Below are 16,872 nucleotides of genomic sequence, written 5' to 3' on the forward strand. Positions count from 1 at the left end.
CAAGTTGCCTGCGTTTGGACTTGTGTCTGCTTTGTGCCAGTTAAAAATAGAGCTCTCAATGAGTATCTAAGATGAATTTAAACCATTGAACAGCAAAATAAACATTAAATTGTGCCTTTAAGGTTAGAGTAATGGTCAAGGTTTGTGCAGGGGTAACTACAGTGTTGCAATTCCAATACTAGTTACGCTGTATTTACAAGAATATTGACATAGTAATGTGAACATAGTAATGTAAAAAGTTACCGAATTGTATTTACTAAATGTAATTACATAACTACATCAGAACTACAAAAGTAACTAATTTGCTATGGCGTGTGTAGTGTATTGCACCTGCTGACGTCTTGTTTTGTGTGTGTTTTGTGTTGCAGGTGTGTGACTGGTGCAAACACATCCGCCACACCAAGGAGTACCTGGATTTTGGCGCTGGCGAGCGGAGACTGCAGTTCTGCAGTGCCAAATGTCTAAACCAGTACAAGATGGATATCTTTTACAAGGAGACCCAAGCTGCGTTGCCAGGTGTCCTGCGCAATCCAGGACACTGTCCTGTTGAAGGCAAATTGGAGAGCAGTGCTGGGGTGCAGCTCCTTACTCCGGAGTCCTGGGGTACGCCCTTAATGGACCTGCGACGCAAAGCCCATTCCCCAGGGGGCTCTAACACCTCTGTGCCAGCCCCTGCCAGTTCCATCAATGCCTCTCCCTCAGAGACTGGCGCTGTCTGCTCCCCTTCCTCTTCCTCTAATAAAAATCCTACACCCAGACCTCACGAGAGCCCCTCCTTACCCCCTCCATCGGTCCATACTCTGCACCCTTCCATGGGCATGCCCCCAGGCAGTCCCCCCATGGTGATGACGCCACGGGGTCCCGTGCCTCTTCCCTTCTTCATGGAGCACCAGATGATGCATCAGATCCGCCCACCCTTCCTCCGCCCACCTCACGCCACAGGACCCAACAGCCCCCTGTCCAATCCCATGATCCCGGGCATCGGTCCGCCCCCACCACCCAGGACCTTGGGCCCCCCGTCCAGCCCTATGCACAGGCCCCTGCTCTCACCTCATGTCCACCCATCCTCCAACCCCAACCTGGCTGGAAATCCTCCAGGAATGATGCCACCGCACCCGGGCCCCCACATGCCCGGCTTCCCCTCCTTTCCTCCAGTCAACATGATGGGAAACGGCCCCATACCCATGCCGCACATGATGAACTTTGGCATGCCATCCCTTGCCCCTTTGGTGCCCCCGCCGACCCTGTTGGTCCCCTACCCTGTCATTGTACCTCTACCAGTTCCAATCCCCATCCCCGTGCCCATCCCCTACAATCCCAAGACCTCCGGGTATTACCCCAATAACAACAATCCCATTCCCAATGCTTCAGGGGAGCCCATCGACCCCATGCCATTCACCCCAGGATCCTCTGGGGGCGACTGGAAGTTAGGGCCCTCCAGTTCCGGGACACTCACTTCAGGATTCTCTGGCTATAACCTGAGCCACTTTGGCACAGAGAGGAGTAGGACTGACATTGTGGACCTGACCGTTAAAGCGGAGGAGAGTCCAGGGAGCGTCATGGACTCTAGTCTCTCGCCCCCTAGCGCCCCCTCTCTGCCTGAGGGTGTGATCGACCTGACTTTGGGCCAGCGCCCGCGGCTGCAACAAGTCATCCATCAGGTGGTGCCTAGTGTCAAGGTGAAGGTGGAGCCGGAAGTGGAACCAAACTTGAGCCCCCCGCCCACTGCGCCAGCCCTTCTAGATACCTCTGGCCTGGGGAGGGACAGCAGCCTCCCAGAGGACATGGGAGAGGAGGAGGCAAGGGAGGCCCTCAGTGACTCGCTGGAGCCAACCTCCCTGCTTTGTAATGATACGTCCATCTGCAGTGCAACCCCCCCACCGCCCCAGCCAAACCCCCACCCCGCCCAACTCCCTCTGCCCAGTATCACCACACGGACTGAGCCCGGCCCCGCTGCCCCCTGTAATGTAATCGTCAACGGCACGCTGCACACTTCTCCTTCAGAACAGCATCTAGACCATGGCCGGAGAGGAGGAGGAGGCGAAGGCAAGCAAGCCAACAGCGAGCTGGAGCGGGAGGCACTGAAGGAGAACAACCTCTCAGTAGCAGAGTGGGACACAGGTAAGAGGGGCCCGTGTGAGGAGGCGGGGGGCACTGGGGAAGGCAAGCCGGATCCCGACGCTGGTCTGGATGAGGAGGACCACGCATATGCACTGCCCCTGCTGCCCAAGGCTGGCTGCGTTGTCATCCAGCCTGTGCCAAAGCCCTGTGCCGACAAGACGGCTATCGTATCCTGCAGCATCAGTGCTCCCCTTGCAGCTGCTGGGAGCCCCGAGCTTGAACCACCACTAAAGAGGAGGTGTCTGCGAATTCGCAATCAGAACAAGTGAGGGGGAAAAGGTTGGTCTCATGGCACCCCCTCTTCCTGAGGACCCATAGAGGTCCCCCTGCTCCTCTTATCATCTTTGCCCACACCAAGATGAAGTGTGCAAATAAGATCCTATTTTATTTTATCATATTTTAGGATGAATATCAACAGCACTTTGGAATTTGCAACAGTAAACTAAAGGGGTGTGTGCATTTTCACATTCGTAGATATTTTTAAAAAAAATCTCTATTTTTTATGTCATGCTGTAGAACGGTACTGACACTTTTTTGTGAATGCACTTGGTTTTGACAAACTGTCATCAGCAATACCCCTCGTCACGCTCACTTCCATTGTAGCCTAATGAGGGGTATCGCTGGTGGGAGTAAGTTTCTTAAAATCAAGCAAAAAGTGTCTGTACCCTTGTACAGCATGCCGTTTACATCAAATATAGAGATTTGGTTTAAAAAATCCGAACTCATCCTTTAAGTGTTTTTGCTGTGCGTGGGCATATTACTGGATAATTATTGCAAAGTAATGTTTAAATATGTTTCTACTTCTACTGTGTGTATCTTCCATGTCAACATTGAGCTACTTGGGAGAGTAACTAGAATGACTCTTAAATTAGAAATTTGAAAATATTTCTTTAATGCATAGTATGAACATTTCGCTCTTGACCATTTCGCTCTAACCCTAACCCTTGATCAACTTTCTCACAGTATTTTCTTAGCTGTGGCATTGCTTCCCATGCCTCTCTGCAGGTGCTTTGTGATAATTCTCCAAGTTATTTTCTGACCATAGCCTCAAGTATTAAGAAAATTACTTATGGTTCATCAGGTGCATTTTTCATAAAAAAGAAAAATCATCACACTTGTGGGAAATTGGGTTTAGTGTAATAATTTCACATAAAAGATCAAGATTCAGAGAAATACCCTTTCTTGTTAGATAGCTGAGAAGGAAGCTCGGAGAGTTTCAAAGGACACACCATAGGCGCATAGGTCTGTGGATAGAGCTCAGTTTTTATATTGTCCCTAATTATTGAGGTAGCTTAACATATGCTTATCAGAAATGGCCAAATCATGGCCAACTCCAAACTATTCTCCATCAGTCATTACGCACAAATGTTACCGTACCACGGCTGTCTGCCCACGATTAAATGCCTCTCTAATGGAATATCGAAGGACATTATGCTTTCCTCAAAAATCTAGTGGTTATGTTGTCTAAGCTCATAGGCACCAAAGCTTGTGGGACCGGTTACATACATGTTATCAAGCCTATCTACAATTGATATTGATGTACAATAATGTAGCGAATTAATGAAATACTATGAATTATCAACAGTTCCTATGGTATAAAATAAATTTTACCACAGTTCCTTAATTTTACCACTTTGCATTGTACGTACACATCGTCATGGGTGTACATAAATCCTCAAGCAACTGTCCATCTAAGCCTCACATGAAATGATCATATGCATGTACTTTTCCAATATGTCGTTTTTTCCTTTGATCTTTAGGGTAACTGAAGTAACAATTAAATCACATGCAAGTGTTATGTTGTCGAGCATGTAACAATAAATGTATCTAGGAAATATGCCGGTAGAATGTAATGTCTAGTCTACCAGGTCTAATTCGGGATCCCCTCTCTCTCCTGTTTCACATTTCAGCTCAGACAGAAGGAGGGATCTCGCCAATGGAGCAAGGAATGCCGAGATGTTGACAACACTAGCCTTCTTACACCACCATCACCACCTCCATACCCCCTCCACTAACCCCCTCCCAGTCCAGCCAACCAAATTCTAGCTAGGTCACCTGATGAGAGTCCACGCAATCTTGGTCTCTCAGCACAGGCTGACCCCAATGACCCTCATGAAGCGCTGGCACGAGGGATTCTTGAGGCATTCATTGTTTACCTTCGACCCTGACCAGACCTATTCCTTGACTTTTTTTCTCCTAAGAGACATTCCTTCAGCCCACACTGCCCCCTGTTCCATCTTCCGTCTGTCTCCTTTCCCTCCAAAGCAAATTTCTATTAGACTGAGAAGCCACAGCGCTTAACTAACACGTACACCAGCAGTTCCATGTTAGCTGGAAGACGCCTAAGTTAGCATTGCTAGCAAGTCTGTCCATAAGTGGAATCTCCACTGGACCATACCTGAGACACGTCAATGATATGACTAGGGTTTCTTGCTCTACCTAGTTTTTAAAATTATTTTCATTCTTATTGGTTTAAAGCGTTAGCATTGTCCCAAGTCACCCCATATAGACAGTAAAGAGAGCAGTACAGCTTGTCTTTTCGACTATGTGGCAAGACAGTCAGGCTAAAGTCCCCTATCCCCTCCATTTCCCTTTTCCACTACCAGCACAAAACACCCTATCCCACCATTTCTATGGTCAGTGATGGTAACAGGGCATCTGTCTTGGACTGGTAACCAAAAAAGGGACATATTGTGAAAGTTAACAATCAGAGGGAAACGTTTCTGAGCCTCTAGACATGATCAAGAAGGGAAATACTACCCTCATATTCTGCACTCTACCTGAAGCTGAATATTTCTCAGTTGGAGCAGTTGGGATGTTTCCACAAGGATGAGACCTGGCTATCATTAAACTCAACTTCAGTGTTTGTGGTTTTTAAAGACAATGGTTTGCAATTCAAGGACAACAGGGTTGAGACCTCACCAAAACAACAATGGTGGGTAACTGTGGAGTATGTGCAATCTCTGTGATTAATTTGTCGAAGCCATTTAGTTTCTCTGTAGGCCCCCTCCCCCATTTGTTTTACCACTGCAATGGTAATGAATCTACAGCTACATCTCTGATCCTCATGGTTCTGGGATTATGACCTCTATCATGGAGGCACAACATTGACTGCTGATCCTACGACAAAGGTAAATCAATAGTCAATTAAAAGACCACACCCATTACCAATTAACAATTTAGATCTTTGACTTCACTGGCGGTAAGAAATCAGTGATCCTGTCCACTTGAATCCCTACTTCCTAGACACATCTAGGATAGGTATAAACAAGATGGTCCACCTAGCCTATCAAACCTGTTGAATCTTCAAAGATGTACACAAGTGTCTAGGATGGTTGACTTGTTGGCCAGGTGCATTGCCTTAGCCAAAAAGGTGGCTCTACGCCTATTGGTGGAGCACCTTGGACAGTGCAGGCTGCCTGAAGAGGACATGGGTGTTAGCATCCATGATGTCATATGACTTTTGGTTGTAGGTGACAAGGCTCCTGAGAAACACACTGGTGATCTAAGAGCATTTATTTACAATGGCTTTGAGGCGAAAATACTTTTCGACCCAGATCTGTTGCTCTAAATCATCTGAACCTTTCAGATCTACAATCAATAAGTATTTAGGGCTAGAGGGTCATTTTGGATCAGGCAATTATGTCTTCGATGGTTGAGTATGAGTGCAGAGAAGTTGTATGACGCAATAGGATTTACAGTTGATAAGGTAAGCTGGCTCTCACGATTACATTGGCTTGTCTATCATAAATCATTTTCGAGAGACACTGATTGAAACGTACTGTAAAACCATATCTTAAGTCAAACTACTGAAACTAATGTACCAATTAGCTAATTAGTGACAATTTGTGTAATAAATTATCTTGGGTTATGACTGGAAAATCATCATGATTATTTTACTTTGAAACAACCACTAACCCTTACTCCAGACACTTGTGTAGATGTGAAAGGATTGAATAGACAGGCATAAGCAAGATAGGGAAGATTCCATCTCGCCAATCAGAGCACAAGGTGGAGCTTCTAGCATCAAATACCGATTCAATCTTTTCAGATCTACACAAGAGTTGAGGGCGAGGGGGCAAGGATTTGTTTCTTGATAAAGTGTCTTAATCTGCTTCATATTTGCCATTTGTTATGGTTTTGTGTAATTTGTTTTTCTGAGGCATCATGTGAGATTTAATTTGCTCAATTACAGTAACTTTCTTTGTCAGTGGCTCAATTGTGGCTACTCTACCCCTTGAGTGTTAATTTATTACAATCGAACCAGGCCAGGGCCAGAAATTGGATATTAACAATTTCAGTCCAGAGACTTAAGAATGTCAATAAGATTATTATTAGTATTAGTATTCAAACAGACCAGACCTAATTAAACATGGTAACTTACTGTCAGTATTACAGTGTAGATGGGATTCAAAACAACAAGTTGGGAACTAAGTTTCAGCTGCTTTGTCAAAAAACGAACTATTGCCAAACATAAGTAGTGCTTAAAGATCATCTTGGCATCCTGTCCAGGGGGTGTACTTGCATAGCTTTAGGACAATAGATAGGCGGATGTCATGGACACCTTATGCACTGAAATGGAACAATTTGGCAGCCATCTTACTTAGGTCCAGTTCTAAACCAACTATAATAGGAATCTAATACAGAAGTGACATGTATAGTGTGTATAACTGTTGTATTTCCTTAATTAGATATACATAAACATTTCAATGCGCTGCAATGTGCGTGTAAACACTGTGCTTTTCTAAAATGTAATGAAATATCCCAATTGTAAGTCATTTTCAAATAACAACACCACAATTGAAATGATTATAGCTTAAAAAGTAAAAGTATCAAAAAGCTGTATTCATGTAAATCAGAGTCTAACTGTACATTTTAAAGGTGTGTTGGTGTTTCTTGCTTTAACGGTTTCGAAGCAATAGCATCTTATGAAAGTTAATTAATTTAATTAATTTGAATAAGTCTGCACATCTTAAAGTTGGTTTGATGGGTCTATTTTAAAAGCTGTAAGAGGGGGATATGAGCAAATACAAATTCATAATGCTTGGAACTGAAAATATATATATACACACACACACACACACATTGCAGTGCATTCAAATTGTTATCTATATCTTATGGGAAGGAAATACAACAGTTATAAATACAACAGTTATAAATACAACAGTTATGTTACTAACCCTAACCTATTATAGCTGGTTTAGAACTGGACCGACCTGTGGTAGCACCAATTATGATGTCATAGCCCCTCTACTGTTCTTTCTCTATGTGTACCTGTACATCAAGCTGCCTCACGCTACAGAAACAGGAGAGGCCTTTCTGTGTGTTCCGGCACACAAGACTACTTACTGATCAGTGAGAATATAAAGTAAAAAAAAAAGATTTTTCCAGTGGGTTGCAATTCCACAGACAAATTTGTAAAATATTGCTTGTGTCAAGCAAAAAAAAAGTAGGGGGCTGAACATTAAAGTGCAGGACACCCCTTTGATGTTTGTCAAATTAGCTCTTCAAATTCGCTCTGCATCTACCCGTCACAACCCTCTTTTTCCCCCCTCAACACCAATGAGTAGCGTAATGTTACACGTCCATGCACATTTCTTTTTGCTCCAGCACCCCACTAACCTTTTTTTGAAGAATTTGGTTTCCTGCTTGTTCAACGTTCAAAGATCTTACTTAGCTCAAGTGATCGAATTATGACATCTTTCAGCAAACCTTTCTTCTCCACTTCACCATCAGTCACATAGGCCGGTGCTCAAACCAGAGTCTTCTGCACGTCACAACACTGCCTTAGCCCCCTAAGCTAAAGCCTATGCATTAGCTCGTGGAGCCAAACCAAGTGTTCATATCTCAGGCAAGGTTACTCATCACACAAGCATGAAGCCTCTGTTACACCTACACATATAGCTGAAATGTGTATTTCACTTTTTTTGTGATTTGGAACACAGCAGATGAGTCCTATTCAGTTGGGTGGAACGCTCAGACAGTGGAGTAGATTGGCCACAACCATTATGTTATATATAACGTAGAATAGTGATATGCAATACTACTGTATCTGCAGTTCTCCTAATGCTTTGTCTTATTGAATTGCCCCCAGATCAGCTGAGTAGGTATTAATTCTGTCAGATGTGTTCTCCAAATATACCAAAATCAATGACATGTTGCAACATCATAAAACAGCAACAGTTGGTGAACATAAAAAACAGGGACCACTTCCGCCATTTAGGAAAATGTCACCCAAAATTTGAAACACAACTTAGGCAGTAAAATATTCAAATCATGGCCCAATACATACATACATACATACATACATACATACTTACGTACATACAGTTTAACTCCTCCGGTATATTCACTCTCATCAATGTATTGTTCCATCTTTTCATCTTGTCTGACTCCATCACTGCTGACAGTGGACATCAGAGATTTTGCCAGTCTCTAAGCAGGTGGAACCAGAGACCAATGTTCAGATTAGAGACTGTTGACTCAGAAGTAAGCACTGCAACACAATCTAGCACGCGTTGATAGTCAGGCATTTAGGCTTGGCTTGCCCCGTGCCAAGACTGGGATTCTGTGTCACAGTAATCATTGCCTTGAATTCCCGGAGTCTCTTTTTTACAGTCTGTCTCTGATCTTTCTTGCAGCCTCCATGCCTTTAGCAACAGAGGGGTCCAAACCCTTATACACAGACAGACAGACAGACAGACAGACAGACAGACAGACAGACAGACAGACAGACAGACAGACAGACACACACACACACACACACAAAACACACAAAACACACACACAGACTCACACAAAAAGAGCCCAAGACTGGTCCAATGTAAACACACTAACAAACAGTAAACATGGCTATGAGTTTTTCTAAATATATAAATTAAATTGACACACAAACAACTTTTGACTGACTATTCCCCAACAATTTCTATCCAAATCAGACACCACAGAAGGCACAACGTTTCTGAGAAAAAATGTCCTCATACTTTTATTTGACCTCACACATGTAACTCAATCCAGAGACAGTACATATATAGCATTGAAACTGGAAACTAGTAGTGTCTGCGGTTCCTGACAGATGTGGGAGACAGTTGAAACTGAGACAATGAAACAGGTCGGTCTGCTGTCTGACAGCAGAACTGTGTGTGTGTGTGTGTGTGTGTGTGTGTTTACAGCTGATATCAGCCGACCACTGCTGTCCTTGGCTGTTGGAGGAGCAGGAGCACAAATAGGTAGCCTACTCAAATCAAATTTTCACAGTTACCTATTGGAAGCATTTTCCAGTTGGTCCTACACGTACAGATCAAATTTACACTGGGGACTTTGATCCACTGTGTTTTCATATGTAGCTTAATCGGTGCAACTTTCTGTTTATGTCATAGCAGAGAGATGAAGAATAAAATGAGAAAGAATCCAGCATCCATTTTTATGAAATTACGTGAGAAGCTAGGTCAACAGTCTGAAATATGCAGCAACAACTTCCTATACAAAATCTTGATAGATGAAGACTAAACAAATATGTGAACCATGTCATGTGACTTTTCAAATGTGAACAGAAAAGCTGCCTTAATTATTGCTTATGTACTCCACAGTTCAGACGATGATGCTTGCTTGTAAGACCCCCCCACTTTGTACAAAACAAAAGGGACAAAAAACTACTTTGTTATCTTGCTAGTGTTGATGTATAGATGATCAGCTTTTCTGTGACTTGTATGGACCCTCACATTTTGCTAAAATACCCCTCCTAAAGCACTTCCAACTCCCACTTGTCCTAAAACATCTCACTCCTTCTACGTTTTACCTTGTGGTGGATTCTCAACTTTTTGGTGTACATTTTATAGTATTATTTATTATTGACAAGTCTTTGCATTTGCAAATAAAAAAGGTTATTTGGACACTTTAAATGTAAATGCTTGGTGGAGAGTGAATTGTTTCTTTTATAATTAAAATGAAAAAAGACCAAGAAAAGGAAAGAAGGAAAGCACCCTTGTCTTTTTATTATGAAGTTGTTACTATAACATGTTGACAAGTTTGCTTTGAAATAAATCATTTTGTGTTGTAACAGTATTTGTTTTATCCAGTGAATTGCTTATGGAGACTAATAAATAGAGGCTCAGACCAACTTTTTTCATCTTTGTCAATATCACTTTTTGTCACACACACACACACTCAGAATATATACACACACACACACACACACACACACACACACACACACACGTTGGCTAAATTACATACAGATCTGGGAACAGGGTAACACATACCCGGCTGTGCTAGATATAATTTGGCAAACCAAACAGACTTGGAGTGGCCCCATAACAGAGTCAGATGACAGGATCACACAAAAAGAGATCAGTTCTTAATGTGTGGCCACCTAATCTCCTTATTCCTGAATATTTGAGCATTTAGCTGAATTATTTGTCCAGGAACAGGGAGAGAACAGAAACCATTCAACCGAGACACAAACAAAAACATTGCCCTTTTACATCAGTATGACAAATACCAAACATTTAAAAGTAATTGGACATTACATATTAATTGTGGATCTTAAAGGTATGTAGATTTGATCTTAAATATGCAATCTGTAATTGGTACATCTATTTTGGACTTTTAAATGAATGATATATAGCCATTGATTCTTGAAACATAACTTATAAATGCCTCAAGTTCTGCTTAGTTCAACTGTCTTACCAAATTAGAACCCGAAATATAAGTTTGTTTTACTCCATTGTTTGCAAAACAATGCAATTGTAAACAAACACTGTACAGCTTCGAAACATGGTTAAAACTGGTACCACCACATTGTACAGTAGCAGAAACTTTGAATCACCAGAACTTTAACTGAATTAATGAATTTGGTCAGAAGGTTTGATGATAGTTAAAGCCATGATTTGTCTATGCTCTGGCCATATGAGTATTTTCAATTTTCAACCTCCTGGATGTTTTCAGTTTGTGTCAGTTCATGGTGGGGTCTCTCCTGGGTAGAGAGCAAGCTGCATTTGTCTCTAGTTGTCCAGAGCTGAGGGATAATATCAGAACCCCCTTTAAGGGGATCATTCGAACAGTATAGGCAGAACCTCTTCAACAACAGTTCCTTCAAACTTCTTCCAACATTTTCAAGCTGTTCTCCCAGATGCTCTCCCACCTTTAGTTCAAGCCATTGTTAACGTTTAAAGTATATCTAAGAGCATCAAACCATGTTAAAGTTGAGCCAAAGATCCTTATGCCTTTCCCCTGCCGGAAGAAGAATGTTTGAAATGCGCGCTGGTCCCAGCCGCAATCGTGATGGGGTGAGAGGAAATCTCACCTCTTCTTTAGGAATGACTGCAGTGAAATGCAGTTAGTCCAGAAATAAAGATATAATTCCTATAATGTTCTCATGGCCAAAGTCTTTGTTTCATATTTTAGGAGAGAATGATATGACACAATAAGTGATTATCAATCTAAAGCAGGGTTGCAAGACTTTCAGCACATGCAATAACACATGTAGGATAAAGACAAGTACATTGCAAGGATTACACACACTATTCAAAATACATTCACAGGTAATGAACGAGGAGACATCAATTCTGCCCCCCTTCTTGAGATCCCTTCCCCTGATGGGCCAAATTACCCTTCACCTGATGGGCCAAATGACTGTGATCGCTCTGTGATGTTTTACAAGCCCAGGCCCTTGGGAATGTGTTAACGCTGTGGTGTCATATAGAATTGATAGGATGAGGTCTCATTGGTTCTCCTTGCAAACAGCTCTTAATTTAAATACTATGGTTGGAAGTCGGGTATAAAAACAGAATGTAGAGGACAGATTATTTCTCTTTGTGTTCTGGTCAGAGGTCCCAGCTGTTGGCTGTGAGTACTGTAACAAGTCATGTGGTTTGTCATTGTTTTTCCCTACCCCTCTCTCTCTCTTTCTCTGATTCACCATGAGGGTAGAATGTACCATTTCTCTATTATGTATTTGCCTTGTAATAATTGTATAAGTTTACAGTATTATTAAAGCCTCATTTGATTTATTCTAACATGACCATTCTTGCCTTAATGAACACAAATTACCATAACAATTACCATAACACTAAAACCAATATTTTCCTTTCAGATCTACAGGAGTGCTGAGGAGTAAGGACTATGGCAAACTATATTGCAGATATCTGGGTGGCATCTGTGGCCTCTAGCACCACCCTGTGGCCTTTTCCACACGTTGTGCTAGTTTTCTCCCCTTCCGCTGTGTCTGCTCACTACAACACTGCATGCTGTAGTTGTAAATCTGGCTGAGCAAGATTAACAGTGGACTACTGTCGTAGGTTTGACACTATGGTGAGAAAATGATAGCATTTGACAGGATTATTTCTTGAGGAAAGTGCCACAGCAGGTAGAGGGAAGGCAGGGGTGACTTGGTGAAAGCCACAATCCACAATTCGAAAAACAACAAAATATCAACCCTGCCATATAAAGCTGAGGGATGGCATTGTAGAAATCTCTAATTCAAAGACAGAACTCTGGAAGAAGCGGATGACAGTCTGTGACATCGATATGGGAATTTTAAATATAGTTATACAGTTTTTGTTTATGTTCCTCTAGTTTAGATCCTATTGTTGAGTAAAACAGCCTTATATTTTGGGTCCGAAAACAGCTTCGCAAATAACGGATTGTGGCAAAAACTGGACTCAAAATGGACACATTTCTTCATTCTGGTTATGGACATGAACAACAAAATTCTACAATCCAATAATTATTTTGTCTTGGCTTGGGTGAGCACTAAATTGTTTAGACTAAAGTTAAAGTTAACGATAATGTACAATACACATCCAATAACCTATAGACACATTGTTTTACGTATCAGTAATTATGTTATTATTTGTAAATGTAAAATGGATCCATTCCCTGGCGGGGATGGACGCGATTACCAAAACGCACGATAGATGAGAACCTCAACAGCAGGACAAAGAAAAGAGAATGAATTTGTCCCTTTACCTCAGTGGCTTCGGAAAGTATTCAGACCCCTTCACTTTTCCCACATTTTGTTGTGTTATAGACTCAATTTCAAATGGATTACCCCATAATGACATAGCGAAAACAGGTTTTTAGAAATTTTGTTAATTAAAATTGAAATACAGAAATACCTCATTTACATAAGTATTCAGACCCTTTGCTATGACTCTTAAAATTAGCTCAAGTGCAAAAATTTCGTCAACAAGTCTCTCAATAAGTTGAATTGAGTCCATCTTAATGCAAGGTTCATGTGATTTTGGGATGAACATCTTTGTTTTTATAGGGTCTCTGATTTGCATAGGAATCAATTACACACTGTGTGGATCAGGTTGTCATTACAAACTGAGCAAATGGAGAGGAACAAAACTGCTCAGGAATGCTACCCTAAGGCTTGGGGAGACTTAACAAAAATCAACAAAGTTGAATGGCATTTGGGCTAATTTCAAGAATGTCATAGCAAATGGTTTGAATACTTATGTACATGAGGTATTTCTGTATTTCAATTTTAATAAATTTGCATTTCTTAAAAAGTGTTTTTGCCTTGTCATTATGGGGTATTGTGTGTGGATTGATTTTTTATCAATTTTAAATTGAGTCACAACAAAATGTAGAAAAAGTGAAGTGGTCTGAATACTTTCGAGGCCACTGTACAGACTAAAGTATTTAAATTAGGAGCTGTTTGCAAGTAGACCAATCAGACTGCCGTTTGACGCCCCAGAGAGCTCATAGCCATTTGTCCCATCGGGGGAAGGGTCAACAGAAGATAGGGGCAGTATTGAAGTTTTCCCCTTTCACTAACATGAGACCAACACATAATAACAGACTTTTACAAAGACCAGTGCATTCAGACTAAAATCAGCAAGCAGTCCAGATTGGGGGCCAAAGGGCCAAACAGGCATGCAGAGGGGAGATCCATTTTAGGATGTTCTCAGTTGGGGATGTCTGCACTGTTCTTGCGGTTTCCGTATTTGTGGTGGATGATGAACAGGACCACGCCCAGGAAGAAAAACACGGAGCCCACAGTGATGTAAGTGATGCCCAGGAAGTGGTTCTTACCTCTCATCCAGGAGATGGTGCTCAGGATCATGTGCTTTCAGCCCTCAAAGCTGTGCACGGGGTAATCTAAATTCACACAGTTAAAGGGAAAAACCAGAAGCATCTTGACCTTTGTGAACATCATGAATGTGAATGGTAAATAATGAAAACACAAATCTAGTACAGCAAATACAGAGAGAGGACGTTGGTTCTATTTAACAACAACTACTGTAACAGTGGTTCAAGTAGACCAAAGCGCAGAAATGAGGCAAAAATGAAATGTAATCTTTACTTAGTTACTCACAGGGAAACACAGGTACATTCATGAGTGAAAACTCAAGACTGAACATAGAGTGGTGGACACGCCAAGCTTATGAAGCTGGACTTAAAACTAGGCACAGGTGTAGACAATTAGCTAAATGAGGTGAATAAGTAAAACAATAAAATAGTCTATGATGGCCTCTGGTGGCCAGTGGAGGAAGCAGCATGAGATGAGGAGGATTCCTCACAGCTACATCATTGAATAGCATTAAAGTAGTTAAAGAAATATGCAATTTTGGTATGGAATTCAGTCTGATGATGGTAATCTAGGGTCTATTGAAATATACAGTGCACTGCGTAAGTAATAGGACAGTGACGTTTTTTTGGACAGTATGGACAGTATGGATTTTAAAATCAAACAATTACTATGAGGATAAAGTAGAGATTCTCAGCTTTTATTTGATTTGTGTACATATTAATTTCAGCATTCAGAAATTACAAAACTTGTTGTGCACAATCCCCCTGTTTCAGCATCCAAAAGTGATGGGATAGATTCATAACATGTCCAAATTAAGCACTTATGTTTAATATTTGGTCGACACCAGAGCTTCTCTGGTGAAGCTCTGCAGGCCTATACAGCAGCCATCTTCAGTTGTTGTTTGTTTTGAGGTCTTTTTGCCTAAAGTCTCATCATCAGGAAATTAAATGCATGTTAAATTGGAGGGTTGGCTTGGCCAGTCAAGAACTTTACACTCATTGGCCCTGAAAAACTCCCTAGTTGTTATGGCAGTATGTTTTGGGTCATTGTCTTAGTGTATGATGAAGCACCATTCAATGATTTAAGAGGCATTTGCTTGTATTTGAGTGGTTTCTGTACCTTCAGAATACATTCTGCAGTTACATCATCAATTAAGGCAAGCTAGTCAGTTTTATTGGCAGCTATACATGCCCTAACATTAACACCCCTTCCACCATGTTTTACAGATGAGGTGGTATGCTTTAAATCTTGGGCAGATTTAACCCTTTTTTCTCCAAACTTTCCACTTACAATCACTCTGGTACATGGTAATATTAATCATATCTGTCCACAAGACAGTGACCATCCTTTTTGAGGATAACTTTTTTTGATTTGTACCTGGCAATGAAGCCTCTGTAGTTTGGCTGATGACGTATTCTGTGGATGGTAGTCTCTGACACATTCACACCTACCTCCCGGAGAGTGTTCCTGATCAGTGGGACAGTTGTTTTGGGGTTTTTCTTAATTATGTTGAGCATTCTTTGGTCATCCACTGTTGAAGTCTGCCTTGGCCTACCAGCCTGTTTGCGATTTCTGAGGTCACCAGTGTTTTTTTTATTTTTTTTTATGATGTTCCAAACTGTTGATTTTGGAAAGCCTAGGGTTTTGGCTATGTTTCTGATCGTTTTTTCCCCCAAAATGTTCAGCCTAATAAATGCTTCCTTGAATTCCATTGACACCACTCTGGTCCTCATGTTGACAGACACCAATAGCAGACTCCAAAGGCAAATGCAAAGCCGAGAATCAATAATAGTCGTTGACAGTTCTTTTATGATATGACAGAACGAACCTGACTAACCAGAAACACCTGTCAAGCCAATTGTCCCTTTTGGTGCCCTGAAATAGGGGGACTATGCATAAAAAAGTATGTACACAAATACCATCAAATAAAAGCTGAGAATCCATACTTTAACCACATAGTAATTGTTTGATTTAAAATCCAAACTTTTGGAGTATAGAGGTAAAAGAACAAGAAATTCTTCACTGTCCCATTACTTATGCATGGCACTGTATGGCTATGCCCACTGCAAATTATTTTATGATGATAGGCCTACATTATAATTATAATAATAATAATAATAATACATTTTAAATGAAAAAAATAATAAATAAAATATTACATTACATTCCAAGAATAAGACATTTATAAATTATTCTGCAAGCACTGTAAACACTAGAACAACTAAGAAATTAAATCTGTCCGTTTCTGAAATGTATGTCAAGCAATTAATTCATAATCAAGTAATTATGGCTATACTATCAGTTCAAAGTTAATAGTGTAGGTTGTGTGTGCAAAACATTCCATCCAAACATTCCAACATTCCACATTCTAACAGTTGATTCGATTAATTGTATGGCTAATAAAACTGTTTGTTTGTTTGTCTGCAGTCAAAAACTCAAATAACTGAAACTATCATAACTACAGCAAGAGTTAGGAGTCACAATGTTGTGCATTGAAATAGCATGAAGAACAATACAATACAATACAATGCAATAAGCTTCTATTCTTCATTGTGAAAGTGTCCGTCAACATTGTAGAGTTTCAGCAGCTTTAGCCCTATGCTACAGTTTTCCGCTACAGCAACAGAGGACTTGAAGAGACAGAGAGAGGCTTGTGGGTAAAGAAAAAGGTCTGTTTCTGTTGATGTCAGAGGGAGGAGAGAGAGCGCTGG

The 16,872-nt window shown here is 41.2% G+C and overlaps 1 protein-coding gene across 1 annotated transcript in view; it reads left to right on the forward strand.

The window, feature by feature from the left end:
• sobpa (sine oculis binding protein homolog a) overlaps window positions 1-4,116 on the forward strand; it is a 54,712-nt gene extending 50,596 nt beyond the window's left edge. The window contains exons 7-8 of the mRNA XM_083684149.1: window positions 369-2,400; window positions 4,032-4,116. Of these exons, the coding sequence (XP_083540275.1) occupies window positions 369-2,390 (2,022 nt within the window). The 3' untranslated portion in view covers window positions 2,391-2,400; window positions 4,032-4,116. The remainder of the gene's footprint in view (window positions 1-368; window positions 2,401-4,031) is intronic.
• The last annotated feature ends 12,756 nt before the right edge of the window (window positions 4,117-16,872 follow it).

Source organism: Argentina silus (genome assembly GCF_951799395.1).
Source record: "Argentina silus genome assembly, chromosome: 13".
Lineage (NCBI taxonomy): Eukaryota > Metazoa > Chordata > Actinopteri > Argentiniformes > Argentinidae > Argentina > Argentina silus.